The 16,140-nt window shown below is 38.9% G+C and overlaps 1 protein-coding gene across 1 annotated transcript in view; it reads left to right on the forward strand.

The window, feature by feature from the left end:
- The window catches only part of AQR (aquarius intron-binding spliceosomal factor), a 133,892-nt gene that overhangs the window by 32,349 nt on the left and 85,403 nt on the right, over positions 1–16,140 (forward strand). Inside the window, exons 10-14 of the mRNA XM_006831906.1 lie at positions 2,047–2,111; positions 6,944–7,060; positions 9,338–9,451; positions 9,756–9,859; positions 14,337–14,439. Coding sequence (XP_006831969.1) covers positions 2,047–2,111; positions 6,944–7,060; positions 9,338–9,451; positions 9,756–9,859; positions 14,337–14,439 — 503 coding nt within the window. The remainder of the gene's footprint in view (positions 1–2,046; positions 2,112–6,943; positions 7,061–9,337; positions 9,452–9,755; positions 9,860–14,336; positions 14,440–16,140) is intronic.

Raw genomic sequence — 16,140 nt, forward strand, 5'->3', positions numbered from 1 at the left:
TAGAATGATCTAGACTGGCATCCTGGTGTGGCACTGTAGGACAACACTGGACCGCAGCTCAGTAGGTTTGAATCCCAAGGTCGGCAGTTCAAACTTAACCAACCTCTCATTGGAAACCCTATACTGGGTTGCCATGAGTTGGACCCGACTTGGCATGTAACAACAACATGACTTAGACTAGACCCTGGAAACACTGAGTTCTAGTTCTAGCCTGTTATTATTGTTAAGTGCCATTGAATTGGTTGACTCATAGTGACCCTGTATAGGGTTTCCAAGGAGTGGCTGGTAGGTTTAAACTGTCAACCTTGCAGCTAGCTGGGCAGTGTTCACCCTACAGTGCCAGGACTCTACTTTGTTGTTGTTGTTGTTAAGTGCTGTCGAGTTGGTTCCAACCCATAGCGACCCTGTACAGGGTTTCCAAGGCTGTAAATCTTTATGGGAGCAGAAAGCCTCACCTTTCTCCCGCGGAACAGCTGGTAGTTTCGAACTGCTGACCTTGCGGTTCACAGCCCGATTTGTAACCACTACCTAGCCTCCATTAAATCATTTTCTCACGTGGAAAATTCTCATCTAGAATGTTTTGTAGTCTTTTTCAACTACCTAAATTGTGTGGTTCTGTTATTTTAGAGTCTGGATTATGAGCATATGTTAACTGTAGTTGCTGTGAAGTGCCATGGAGTCGGTTCTGACCCACACCCTGTGTAGGGTTTCTGAGGAGCAGCTGGTGAGCTTGAACCGCCGACCTTGCAGTTCAAACAGCTTTGCAGTCTGGCGCGTTAACCCATAGCACCATACCAGGACTCCATATGTTAACTAGAGAGGTTTTAAGTGAACACGTCCATATATTAGTCATAAAAATAGTCATATGAAGCCTTTCATTTCGTAGTCCTCTACAAAGAAAGCAGTGGCTTTATGTAAGCATTTGTTGGGTGCTTTTCTATAGGTCTGGCACTGTTTGCTGGTCCCTGTTGGAAGTCCTTAGACTAAGCAGTAACAATCACCCTACAATTATCTCCTTTTTAATCAAAATAATCTTGGCAGGGTAGTTTTAGCTGATAAAATAGTAGAACATTTCCTGTTATTAGCAAAAACAAAACCAAACCTTGTACTCTAAAAGTATATCATGTCATTTCACAAGCTTGTAATTACTTAAAAACAAAAATAAATGTCTTTAAAAATAGTACACTAGGGAAAACTCACAAATAAGATAAAGTAAGACAATGATCTTTTAAAATATTACATTGCTTTATATGCCATTGGAGTCCTGATATGGCGCTATAGGACTTCCAACTACAAGATCGACAGTTCAAACCTGCCAGCCGCTGTTCAGAACCCTTACTATACAGGGTCACTGTGAGCTGGAACAACTCCACGGCACTTAAGAACAGCATATACCACTGGCGTTTTAATTTCCAAAATAATGCTAATTTCGTGGGGGGAAAGTCTAATTCGTTTTTTGTATCTTTTCAGCCCTTTTTCTATGTGTGTTTAGACAAATTACACATGGAGTCTTGGTGATGTGCTACAGTAGGATAAGTATTGGTCCGCAAAGTCGATTTGAATCCCAAGGTTGTTGGTTCAAACTCACCAGTCGCTCCTCCGAAACCTTACCACAGGGTCACTGTGAGTCGGAACTGACTCGATGGCACTTAACAAAAACAACACACATATACGTATGTTTTTAGCTATAGAACAGAACTTTTAGAAGTTTGGTATGTGAAGACAATAAATAAGATAAAGCAAAAACTGATATGAAGCTGCCTTTTAGTTTTTAATACCTCAAGTTTATTTCAAAACCTAATAAGTAAAAATTTTCTTTAATTAACCCTTTAGAAATAGTTTTTCAAACTTGAGTTTTAAAATGTGCTTCTGACCAAGTTGGGTTTAATTTATCATGTAGAACTAAATATGTGTGCTTACTCTGAATCATAGAGCAGTTGTGATGAATAAGATCATTAAATCATTAAATAACTGGCAGTTTCAAGCTATGGCAAACAAGATGGCCAAGTAAGACAATTCTAATGTGTTTTCCTCTCTTATGTCTAGAACCTGTCACTATGGATAAAGTTCATTACTGTGAAAGATTCATAGAACTTATGATTGATCTAGAGGTAAGAAATCAGCAGTGACTCTTCTGTTACAGAATCATTAAAGAGGCCACTAAACACATGCCTGTTTGAGATTTTTCTTCATCATCTCAAACTGGTCTTGGTGTCTGGTTCCAGATGTTATTTAGATAAGGAAGTCATGAAACTTTCAGATGATTGTCCTATCCAGCATGGACTGCTGTTGATTGAAAAACATTAGTTAGTACATTTATTGAATACGAGTCCAACAATGACAGTTATTTTCTGTCAAACTTTAATACTTTTTTCTAGAGTGATTAGTGTGTCATGTCATGGGGCTAGGACCATGTCCTTAACAATTTTACTTTTCTAAATGTTTGTAATACTCTTTTTTTTAAAAAAAAGGTTTTTATTTTGGATTGAGTGAAAGTTTACAGGGCAGATACCAGTTTTGCATTCAACAAATCACACACTTTGTTTCATTACAATGATTATAATCCCCTCCATGTACCTTAGTTAACAGTATTTCTCTCTCTTCACTTTAGCTTTTTTTAAAAAAATGAAAACAATAAACACTCAAGCATATATAATAATTTATACCTCCAAAGAGCACATTCTGCAAGTCATCCTCCTGGCACGGGCTCTTAGTCCCTCTCTTCCCATGAATCTAGAGTCCTCAGCCGGGTCCCTCTCTCCATGTCCCCTTCTCTGACTCCGTCACTGCTTCTCTGGGTAAGGTCCCGCATTCTGCTTGTGCTTTTCTCCCTTGATAGTCCTAGGGTCCTCTGTTTCTGGACTGTAAGATTAAGCACTTCCATGTTTTTATTACAAAACTTGCACCTTTACTATTGTGACAGTCGCAATTAATCATGATAACAATTATTCACTATTGTATCTTACAAATCTCATCCCCATCTGTTTTCACCAGACCCATCTAGACAAGATGAAAACTATTCAGTGGAGGACTCTTTCTCCCCACCCCACCCCCCAACCCCCACACACTCTTAAACTAAACTCCCTCTTGAAACCTTGTAAGCCATTCACTTCGTGCCTTTATTGCCCCCTCATTTTAGGTAGCCAATGATAGCATTGGTACTTGATGTGAAGACTCCTTTCCTCTCTGTTGGTATTTAGAATTACCACCTCCATGAGTATAGGTCAGGTTCATCAAATTGTAGCAATTTACCTTTGTTTCCTTTATCAAAAAAAACAATTTTTTTTTATTTTTTATTTTGGTAATCTTCCTCTAGTCAAGTTCTGATTACCAAGCCATTAAGGCTGTGTCAAATGGGTACTGTCTGCAAGTTTGGGTGTTCTTGTGTATCTCACTTATTTCATATCAGCTGGATGCTTCACTCTCAACTCTAGGCCTCTGTGGCTATGTCCTTATCTGTGGGCTCAAGTGTTCCCAGGTCTCACCACAGGACCAACCAGCCCTTCCTCTTCTCTCTCTTAATTCCAGGTCATTGGGAGTCAATGGATTGTAGTTGAACATCCCCTTTCTTCATTGCTGCCTTTACCCTTCTTCCACTCACCAGTAGACCATTGTGGTCGCCAGCAAGCTTACATGCCTGTTCATGTGTTCCCTTTAAGTTTCAGTCTTAGAGGGGAGTTTGTCCTAACGGAACTTGATTGCTTGCCTTGATGGTTTCCCAGCAAACAGCTTGCTTATTCTTGTAGTAGCCAGTCATGCTGACATTTTTGTTGTGGGTTTTTCCTGATGATCTTTCTTTGGAGATGTATCTTCTGTCGCTCTAGCTGTACCAGGCTGGTCTGCTTGTCCTTTCTAGTGGGAATGTCCCACCTCATAAGGTTCTGGATGGGACTCAGGATTCCACCTAAGGTCCTATCTATACTCTACAAAGGCTTTGCAAGAAGCCTATTGCACTGGACAAGTTCTAGAACCCCTTTTAGGTATTCCAATCAGTTATTGGCTGAAGACAGGCTTACAAGTTTTCTGTAATCATGTTTCCCAACATTCCTTTCTATCCCACTCAAGTGTCTATTTTAAATAGTAGGCAAGGGAAACCAATATTCATAAGACAGTCAAGCATTTTAGTATTATTTTCCCTCTTCAAACTATGCCTAGATTCCTGTATCACAGAGCCCTGTTGTTCCACGGTTGAACATACATCAATTTTATCTCTGTTCCTCTTAGACCAGCAGAACTGTCTCCGTGTTCCCCTATCTATCTTGTTCTTCCACCTCCTCCCCTTTTTTGTATTGCCCTCCCCAACACCCGAACTAAACCCCCCACCCCAACCCCACTGTTATGGACCTTATATGCCATTAATTTTTCCCTCCTTTTAAGACAGTCTATTTTATCCTGTAATCTGACTTTCTTACCACCTGGATCTCTGTTACTCTGTGTTTACCTTCTTTCACATTGTAATTGTTTTGATCATAGACTGACCTCCCAGATCCTCTGTCCTTATCATTTTATTCTGTTCTTGACTCTTCCATTTGTCAATTGAGTTAAGGGTGATGCTGCCACGTACATCGTTTTCTGGTTGTTGTCTGTTCTTGTTGGTTCTCAGTCCACAGAACTCCCTTTAGGATGTTTTTCATATCAGGGTTGGCTTTGGCAAAAATACCTTAGCTTCTGTTTATCCTGGAGTGTTTTGATTACACCATCATATTTGATTGACAGCTTTGCTGGGTAGAGGATTCTTGGTTGGCAATGTTTTCTTTCAGGGTTTTATATAGGTCTCCCCATTGCCTTCTTGCCTGCATGGTTTCTGTTGAGAAATCCGAGCTTAATCTGATTTGCTTTCCTTTGTATGTTATATTTCTCTTTTCCCTAGCTGCTTTCAAGATCCTGTCTTTATCTTTGATTTTGGAGAGCTTGATTATGATATGTCTTGGTGATTTTCTTTTAGGGTCTATCCATCCTGGGGTTCATTGAGCTTCTTGAATGCTTATCTTTTTGCTTTTCAGGATATTAGGGAAATTTTCTTCCAGAAGCTCTTCAACTATCTCGTCTTTGAACTTGTGATTTTTCCTGTTCTGGAATGCCAATAATTCTTAAGTTAGTCCTCTTCATGTTATTCAACATGAATCTTAGGCCTTTTTCAGATTTGTTTTTCCTTTTTTATGCTTGCTCTTCTATCTCAGTAGTTTTGAGAGATTTATCTTCTAGCTCACTAGTTCTGGCTTCTATCTCTTCGGTTCTACTCTTTTGCCCTTTCAGTGTATTGTCCATTTCTGATATTCTATTACTAATTGTTTGGACCTTTTTCTGTAGGTTTTGAGTTGTTTCCAGTGCTGTATCTATCTTATTTGGTATCTTATCTTATTTGATTGTTTCTGTAATGCTTTCCTGACTTCTTCCTTATTTTTCTCAACAGTCTTTTGATACATTTTATAATCATTTTTCTGAATTCCTTCTCAGGCATTTCCAAAGCCTGCCCATCTACCAGTATGGAGTGTAGGTCTACTTTCAGCTCATTTGCCTCAGTCACTTCATCTTGTTTCTGGACATGTGCTTTGGCATATTTAGGAGTTATCTATGGCCTTAATACTTTAGATGGGTGTGTATTTTGGTATTTTTATGCTTCTGGTTGCTTCCAGGTAGATGTGATCAGGAGATAGGCTTCCCTTTTCACTTTTCTTCTTGAGAAATTTCAAGATGCCACTGTTGGTCATTGTGACATAACTCAGCATTTAATTTTCAGCCTATTTCCTTTTTTGTCTGCCTGTCCCACTCCGCAATCCCCGTTCAGGCCTTTTTCCTAGTGATAAACAGTTCAGGGCTGGCTGTGGCCATTTTGCACTGCTGTTTGGTTTTAAGTGGAAACTGTCACTTTAAATTTTGAAGAGATCTGTGTGTATGAGAAGTAGAACCCTCTGGGAGTGGGGGTGGGGTTTCCGCTTGCTCAGGTACCCCCTCTAGTAACCAGAATGGAGGTGCTCAGACAGCGAGAGACCAATAAACAGATACAAAAAAAAAAGGAGTGTACACACCTTTATCTTCGCGATTCTGTTGGGCATCCATCTGTGGCTACTCTGATCCTTCCCCCACTTGGTCTCTCCCAAGATGGCAGCTCTGGGAGCAGCTGAGTGTCTTGGATTAGAAAGCAATTGATTTCTTGCTTCTGCTACAAATTCCCCTAGCTATAAGCCTTCCAACCTTATTCCTTTATATGTGGTTTAAAGTTCTAGCACCATCCCCTGAGCCTGCTTATTAGTCCAGTATTCTGTATTGTTGCTGATAGAGCTCCTCGCTGCCATCTTGTTTGTTCTCCCCTGTTCTTAATATTCTTGATGAATAAAAATGTAATTACTGTTGTCAATCTATTTTGTAATTATGAGCCTTTAAAAAGAGAATTTCATATTAGTGACTATGTGATTTTAATGAAAAGTTCAGATGTAGAGTTGGTCTAGTTCAAATTTAGTTCATTATCTATCTTTCCCCTTGTAATGCAAAAAATTCAAAGAAAATCCCTTCTCTTCTTTTTCTGGAGAGGTAGGGTGGTTTCCTGAAATAAGGATTAGTATTTTTGTACTGTTGTCAGTCAATCTTGTGATCTGTATTCAAACTCTAGCTCTGCTAGTAACCATTGAGGATTACAATAACCTCATGTATAAAATAAGGGCATTTGATAGACTTGTGTTTTTCAAACTGTGATTGTCACAATCTCAATTTCTCAGCACTGTCTTATTGACTATCCTTCTTTCATCATCATTACTGTTTTTAAAGCTAGAAGTATTGCTGTACTTATTTACAGCATACACCAGACTCTTTGCTTTGTGCATAATGTGCCTTTTTGAATGTTAAAGAGTGCTTTTCTGTGATTAACACTAATGAGTTCAATTATCAGTAAAGTTTCCATCTAGCTGCTGAAAACACATTTAACTGCTGTGGTGTTTTCTTTCAGGCCCTACTTCCCACAAGGCGCTGGTTTAATACCATATTGGATGACACCCACCTTTTGGTTCACTGCTACCTTGCCAATCTTGTTCGTAGGGAAGAAGATGGTCATCTTTTTTCCCAGGTGAACTTTGATATATCTGAACATAGTTACTGTTTTCGTTTCCTAAATTGACCTTTTCTTTGCCCTGCCATTGGGTCATGACACAAATTTAAGACTTACTAAATATTGAATGATGTTAATTCATAATTAGTCACTTTAAACTTGTCTTAATATATACAAAATGTATGTGATCTTGTAAAGACTATTATTGTTAAGTGCCGTTGAGTTGGTTCCGACCCATAGCGACCCTGTATAGGGTGTCCAAGGAGTGACTGGTGAGCTTGAACTAACGACCTTGCAGTTCATACCGACTTCATAGTCCAACGCAGTAACTCAGCACCACACCAGGACTCCATTCTTGTAAAGATAGACTCTAGTAATTATTTGACATTTTGTTAATTATATGTAGGTTTATTATTGGCCTTAAGTATGATTTGAGAATATAGTCCCACATGTTCATGTATTTTAATCCTCTGTGGCTTGGAGTCTTGGTGTGGTGCTGTGGGATGAAATGCTGGACTGCAAGGTTGATTTGAACCACAAGGTCAGTAGTTCAAACCTATCACCAGCCACTCCTTGGAAACCCTATACAGGGTCGCTGTCAGTCAGAACTGACTTAATGGCATTTAACAATAACAACAACATGAACTACAGAAATAAAGTTGTATCCCATGACACTTTGTATAATAGATTTTTGTCTTATATTAATTTCGATTGTGCTATGGGTCCCGGTGTGGCACTGTGAAATAAGCATTGGACTGCTAACTGCAAGGTTGGTGGTGCAAACCCAAGGTGCTCCTTGGGAACCCTATACAGGGTCAGTATGAATTGGAGCCACCTGGGTGATACTTAACAACAACATAGTCTAATGTGGAACCCTGGTGGCACAGTGGTTAAGTGTTTGGTTCCTAACCAAAAGGTTGGCAGTTTAAACCTATCTGCTGCTCTATGGGAGAAATGTGGCACTCTGCTTCCGTAAAGGTTGCAGCCTTGCGAATGCTAGAGTAGTTCTGCTCTTTCCTATTGAATCCTGTGAGTTGGCTTCTGACTCAGTGGCAGTGGGTTTGGGTGTTTTGGATGAACTAGTATCATGTGTACAGACAGATGACCGCTTGTACATACATGCCTCTTACCTTGGATGGGTAGGCAGATGTACTTAGTTTGTTGTTTGGTGGTTTTAAATTTCATCCATGCTTCTATGCATTCTTCTAATGCTTGTCTCTCTCTGTGTGTACCTATTTTAAGAATTCTTTTATATCTATGAGCATTTTTCTTCTCCTGCTCTTTTTAGAATTTATATCCAGTGATTTGCCACAAATATGAGGAGGCTCCAAAAAAAGTTCATGAAAATATTTCTGTTAGCTTTTCATTCTATTTTTCAACGAACCTTTTGAAGCCGTCTTATGTCAAACTGTATTAGAATCCTAACATTTCATCTGCCACAGATTAGGATGAGAGCTACGAGCTATAGAGTTTCCAAGGCTGTAACCTTTATGGAAGCGGAGTGCCACATCTTTCTTTTAAATATGTGGTGTGGACAGCAGAGCTTCACTATGGTTAGCAGCAGGAACTAAGCCAACCAGACGGTTTGACGGCCATGGAAACAAATGAGAGAATGAGTATCAGCTTGGCATAGCTTGCCAGTTTTCCCTAATAGAAGCAGCACAAAGCAAGGAAGAGCTCCCATGATGAATTCCAAACCCTTCATTCCGAAAATTATTTTCATAAGTGACCTATGTAAAAGACCTCAAGATTTCCCTTTAGTGGCATAGTGCTATAAATAGATTTTTCCCATTAAAATGCCTGGCTTCCTTTGACTTGATCCCTAATTTCTGAGCACTGAGATTTCAGTTTACATTCTTCTCTATAGAAGAACATGCATATGAAATAGACTATTCACAATTTATCTTTAAGGCACATGCTTTATTTCACTTATGTAAAACATATTTTGGCTTAGTTTTAGAATGCTTACTGTGATGTTGACAAAAGTTTTTCAGCACTTTTTAGAAGGTAATGGTGGTGGTTGTGTGCCACAGAATCTGTTCGACTCATAGTACCCTGTATAGGGTTTCAGAAGCTGTAAAACTTTATGGGAGCAGAAAGCCTCCTGTTTCTCCCGAGGAGCAACTGGTAGATTCAAATGACTAACCTTGCAGTTAGCAGTCCAGCTCATCATCCACTACACTACTGAGGCTCCTTTTTTAAAAGGTGTATGGGCTTATTTATTATCTATTTTGTTCGTGGTTTCTTGTTCTTATTTATTCACTTATCGTTAATAATTTGAATGGATCCTTTCAGCTTTTGGACATGCTGAAATTCTACACTGGCTTTGAAATTAATGACCAGACTGGAAATGCTCTGACAGAGAATGAAATGACCACCATTCACTATGACAGGATCACTTCTCTGCAGGTAATTTAAATGCATTCAAGCCTTGGCTTACATTGCAAAAGATAGGGTCATACTATAACTTGGGTTTTCTATAGACCAGATAGAAATAGGTACTAACTTAATAGCATTTTCTCTTGGTTTTTTAAAAATCTTGCTAATTTGATGAATTCACACATAAAAAAATTGGCTTTGTTTCACAGTCCCTCTCAATCCTAAGCATCAATATATTAATATTTAATATTCAGAAATACTAGTTACTGGGTCAATTTGGTGTATCTAAATATGTAGATATTCATTATTAAGATTTTTTATTATTTTTTCCTAGAGAGCTGCTTTTGCACATTTTCCTGAACTCTATGATTTTGCCCTCTCCAATGTGGCGGAAGTAGATACTCGGGAATCCTTAGTCAAGTGTTTTGGACCTCTTAGGTAAGACAACACAACAGGACAACTATTTGTCCTCTTTTGGTATATCCTATTACCCAAATTTTAAAAAATGAAAAATTTTTAAATCACTTTAATAATTAATAAGGAGCTCTGGTAGTGTAGTGGCTACGAGTTGGGCTGAGAACCTCAAGGTCAGCAGTTCAAAACTACCAGTGGTTCCACAGGAGAAAGATGAGGCTTTCTGCTTCCGTAGAGATTTACAACCTCGTAAACCCTGTGCAGGGTCACTGTGAGTCGGGACTGACTCCACGGTACTTAACAACAACAATAATTACATATGTTACTTTGGTTGCTTATGTGATGTGGAATCAGTTCTGACTCATAGCGACCCTGTCCAGGGTTTCCAAGGCTGTAAATCTTTTACAGGAGAAGAACGCCTCATCTTTCTTCCTGGAATAACTGGTAGTCTTCAACTGTAGCCCTTGAGGTTAGCAGTCCCAACTAGTTCTACCAGGCTTTATTGACATCTAGAATTAGAACTTCTCTCTAGCAATTTATTGTCCTCAGGTTACTTGAGTGTTATTATCCATCTTTATTTGTTTGTATAATTTGTATTGTTATGGCGTAGTTTTCCTAGATATTACATTTTCTTCTTGTTAAGTGCTGCTGAGTTGGTTCTGACTCATAGCTATCCTGTATAAGGTTCCTGAGGAGTGGTTGGTGGGTTTGAATCCTTAACCATTTATTTATCATTCAATCTAGTGCTTATCCTATATCACCACACCTGAGCGCCAGTCAATAAATGCTGTTGCTATTAAGAGCTGTCAAGTTGGTTTTGACTCATAGTGACCCTGTATAAGGTTTCCAAGGAGGAGTTGGTGCATTTGAACTACCAACTTTGTGGTTCTCAGTCCAGTGCTTATGTAGATTATAAAAATATGTTTAGAGAAACAGAGAAGTGCTAGAGGAGAAAAGTGGAGGATAAGAAGGATTGCAAATGCAAGAGTGGGAATTGAAATGCCAGTATTCATCAGAAAATGACAGAATCACAAAAAAGTTAAAAAAAAAAAATCCTGTAACTTGGCATAGAACACAACAAGGGAATACTGAATGGTTTAAAATCAGAAAAGGTGTGTCCTGAGGTTGTATTCTTTCACCATACTTACTCAGTCTCTATGCTGAGCAAATATTCTGAGAAGCTGGGTTATATAAAGAAAAATGTGACATCAGGATTGGAGGAAGACTCATTAACAACCTGGGATATGCACATGACACAACCTTGTTTGCTGAAAGCTAAGAGAACTTAAAATGCATATTAATGAAGATCAAAGACCACAGCGTTTAGCATGTATTGCTCTCCAATGTAAAGAAAGCAGAAATCCTCACAACTGGACCAGTAAATAGGATCATGATAAATGGAGAAAAGATTGAAGTTGTCAAAGACTTCATTTACTTTGGATCCACAATCAACAGTCAAGCAGCAGTCAGGAAATCAAATGATGTATTGCATTAGGCAAATCTACGCACAAGACCTCTTTAATGTGTTCCAGTGCAAAGATATCAGTTTGAAGACTAAGGTGTGCCTGACTCAAGCCATAGTATTTTCAATAGCCTTATATGCATGGTAAAGTTGGGCAGTGCATAAAGAAGACCGTAGAAGAGTTAATGCATTTGAGTTATGGTGTTGAGGAGAAGAATATTGAAAGTACTGTTGTCTGCCAGAAGTACAAATAAATCTGTGTTGGTTAAAAGTACAGCCAGAATGTTTCTAGGAAGCCAGGATGGCGAGACTTGGTCTCTCATACTTTGGTCATGTTCTCAGGAGGTATCAGTCCCAGCGAAGGACAGCATAGTTGATAAAGTGGAAGATCATTGAAAAAGAAGACACCCAATGAGATGGATTGGTACCGTAGCAGCAGTGAGGACTCAGGCATAGTAACAATTGTGAGGATGGTGCAGGACCATGCAGTGTTTTGTTTAGTTGTGCGTACGGTGTGAGCCAGAGCCGACTCCGTAGCACCTAGCAATTACAGCAACATATATTGTTAATTGATTCTCAGCTAAGGTGCCAGCGCCACTCTTTGAAAAGGGTTAATCTTTTTAACAGCGGTGCTAGAACAATTGATCATCCATATTCAAATCATGAACTTTGATCTATGCTTCAGATAATAAAATTTTAATTCAAACTGCACCATAGACCAAAATTTCCTTAAACTTCTAGAAGGAGCTATAGGATATCTTTTTGATGTTGGGCTATGCTAAGATTTCTTTAGATGTCAAACTATAATCCATAAAAGAAAATAATTGATTAATTGAACTTTACAAAAATAAAAACGTCTGCTCTTTGCAAACATTGTTACAGTGAAAAGACAAATCACAAACTGGAAATGGATTTTTATAAAAGACATATCTGATAATGGATTGGTGTCCAGAAGTGTCTTAATTTAATAATTAGAAAACAAAGATGGTTGTGAACAGACACCAATAAATCTATGAAAAGATGTTTAACATCTTTAGTTATTGTTAAGAGCTGTCAAGTGGGTTCTGACTAACAGAGACCCCATCTAGGGTTTCCGAGGAGTGGCTGGTGGTTGTGAATTGCTGGTCTTGCGGTTAGCAGTCCAGTGCTTAGTCTAGTACAGTGCTACACTAGGACCGACATGCAAGTTAAAGCCACATAGGTAACGATTATGTGCATATTAAAATTGGTTTTGTTTGTTTTAAAAAAAAAACACAAGGCTATTGAGCAGCTGAAACACATACATTGTTGGTTGCTGGTGAAAATTCAAAATGGTACAACCACTTCGAAAACTTTTGGTGATTGCTTATTAAATTAGATATGTGCTTTATATAACCCAGCATTCCCACTTTCAGATTTATCAAAGAGAACTAAAAGGTGATGCTCCTGCCAAAATCTACCAGAATATATATAATAGCTTTACTCATAATTGTCACAATCTGGAAATAACACTGCTGATTGATTTCACAAAGTGGGACTGTTGTTCAGAACCATCCATTCGGTTCTGACTCATGGCTTCCTTGTAAAGGATTTCTGAGGAGCATGTGGGTTTGCACTGCAGACTTTGTGGTTGGCAGTTAAATACCCTACAGCACTAACTATATCAGCTACTCAACAAGAAAAAGGAACTAACTGCAGATACACACCCAGCATGAGTGAATTTCACAAGCATTATTATGCTAAGTGAAAGAAGACAGTGTCAAAGGGTCCATAATGTATGATTCATTTATTTGATCAGTGGCTGCCATGGCTTGGATGGGAGGGAGGGTTGATTTGTAAAAGAGCAACTTTGGGGGCTGATGAAGCTTTATATAAATATTGTCAAATTCTCAAGCTTTCAATATTGTCAAGATGCAAGTTTTCCAAAATTCTCACTTTGCAGTTGAAAGTTCAAATTAACCTCAGCAACAAAAGCTCTCAGTTTCCACCCCCTGTGACAGGCTTATTTCATTCATTTCTGAGAAAATATTTACCCAAGTGTGAATAACCATAGTTTGTCTTTTCTTTAAAGCAAAAATTGTATACCATTAAAAAAGTGGCTGGTTTAGCTCAAACTCAGAAAAAGGCAAATGCCTTTCCTTGAAGCAACTATCATAGTTCATTATGCAGCAAAAGACCTTGTGTGTATTTCTCATTTGCTCAGACAAAAACAGGTTCTCAGGTTTCCAAATTTAATCATATTAATGCTTTGTCTCTGGTGGCGTAGTGGTTACGAATTGGGCAGTGAACCACAGGGTCAGCAGTTCGAAACTACCAGCTGTTCCACGGGATAAAGATGAGGCGTTCTGCTCCTGTAAAGATTTACAGCCTCCGAAACCCTGTACAGGGTCTCTATGAGTCGGAACCGACTCCACGGCACATAACAACAACAACTTCATTAAGGAAATTCTTACATATTTTTTAACTGTGTAGCAAGTGAAGAATATAATAGCAAGTGGGAACCGCTATATGATCCATGCCTAAATGACAGCAGGTCTAGCCACCATCGATTTTGTACTGTCGAGATCCTGGTGCGGCACTGTGGAGTAATGCTCCAGACTGCAAAGTCCTGTGACCTGCAGGGTCGGCAGTTCAACCTCACCAGCCACTCCTTGGAAACCCTATACAGGGTTATTATGGGTTGGAACTGACTCGATGGCACTTAGCCACAACAACATTTAGCGCTGTCAGTGTATATGTAAAGACAGTGGAAGAGAGTAAACAATGTCTTGGTATTAATACCAAAAAGAAAAAGAAAAAATTTGTTCTTGTTGAATCTCAAGAACCACCAGAGGTTTACAGAAGACACTTAGGGAGCTCTGTATTAAGATTTTAAGTTTCATTGTTCATTTTTTTTCATATTTGCTGTCCACGTTACATAGTTATATTTTCTAGGTAACACTTTTTACACTGTAGAATTTACATGTAAAATTACATTTTACTGTAGAATTACATGTTTCGAAAGTAAAAACAGCAAGTTGTTAAAAAAATATTCTGACTTTAATATTCTTTATTCTGCAGTTCAAATACACTCCACCAGGTGGCATCGTACCTCTGTTTGCTGCCAACCCTTCCTGAAAATGAAGACACAGCTTTTGATAAAGAATTTCTTCTAGAATTGCTGGTAAATATCATTGTTTGAAATCTACATGTGATTTTTACTGTCCTTTTTGAGTCATACTTGAGATAGTAGGTCTGGTACCGCTTTCTTCTGGACCAACGATTAAAGCACTCCCACCTATTTTGGAAATATGTTATCATTTGGTTTTGTCAGATTTCTGTTCTCATCCTTCAGCGTCTTTTATCAAGTCTTCCGTGTCTCAGAATGTTGAATAGCATGAATTCATTCTATTAGCAAATATTTTTTAGCAGTTTCTGTGTCAGGCATTGGTTTTGGGGCATTGCAGACACAGATAGCTGACACCGTTCCTACTTTAAGGAAGTCCCCGTCATATACACTCATTCTCACAACACATATAAATTCTCATGTTGTTGTGTGAAGTGCTCTTTAGTTAGTTCTGACTCATAACTACCCTGTGTAGGGTTTCCAGGGAGCGCCTGGTGGATCTGAACCACTGAGCAGGTCTGAACTGGTTACTGTCTAGTGCTTATCTGACAACACCACACCAGGACTCCTAAGTGGTATGCTGTTGTTGTTGTTGTTAAGTGCTGTTGAGTCGATTCCAACCCACAGTGACCCTGTACAGGATTTCTGAGGCTGTAAATCTTTATGAGAGCAGAAAGTGTCATCTTTCTCCTGAGGAACTGCTGGTAGTTTAGAACTGCTGACCTTGAGATTAGCAGCCCAACTTGTAACCACTACACTACCAGAGCTGTCTAGTTGGTTCTGACTCATTATAATAACCCTGTATAGGGTTTCCAAGGAGCGGCTGGTGAATTTGAACCACTGACCTTCAGGTTTGAACTGTAGTTGCTGTCTAGTGCTTATCTGACAGGACCATACCAGGTTTCCTAAGTAGTATGTTATTGTTCAGTACCGTGGAGCCAGTTCCGACTCATAGTAACCCTGTACAGGGTTTCCGAGGCTGTAAATCTTTACAGGAGTAGAAAAAGTCTCATCTTTCTCCCATGGAACAGCTGGTAGTTTCAAACTGCCGACCTTGAGGTTAGCAGCCCGATTCGTAACCACTATGCTATATGCCTTAATTTTAATCCTAGTATATTGTGGTTGTTAAGTGCCATTGAGTTGATTCTGACCTACAGCCACCCTGTATAATAGGGTTTCTCTGAGGAGCAGCTGGTGAACTTGAACTGCAAACCTTGCTCATTAACCCACAGTGGCACATGAATGAATGAGTAACCACAGCCCCATCTAAGTACTAACCAGGCCAACCCTGCTTAGCTTCCAAGATTGGGTGCATTCAGGATGGCATAGCAGTGATGGTGGATGAGTAATTAGGTTGCTTGTAATTTTCACTATTGCAAATAATGTTGTAATCCTTGTACATGCCTTTTAGTGTGTATTTAGGACACATCCCTACAAGTGGAATTACTCTATTGAAATGTATACTTATTTATAATCTATAACGTGCTGCCAAATTATCCTCCAAAAAGTATGTATAAATGCCAACATTATAGTTATGTCTCTCTAAGCTCTTAACATCATTTTATATTATTATTTTCCCTAGTATGTGAGTGGAAAAAAAATAACTTGTTTTAATTTTTTATTTCTTGACTGCCACTAGGTTGATGAGGTTTTGGTACACTTGAGAATTTTTTGTGTGCCTATAAAAAACACGTGCTTTGTCAGTGTATGTGGATCTTTTCCTTGCACATATGTGACCGTATCAGGCCCACTATTTTG

Source organism: Chrysochloris asiatica, unplaced genomic scaffold, assembly GCF_000296735.1.
Source record: "Chrysochloris asiatica unplaced genomic scaffold, ChrAsi1.0 scaffold00004, whole genome shotgun sequence".
Lineage (NCBI taxonomy): Eukaryota > Metazoa > Chordata > Mammalia > Afrosoricida > Chrysochloridae > Chrysochloris > Chrysochloris asiatica.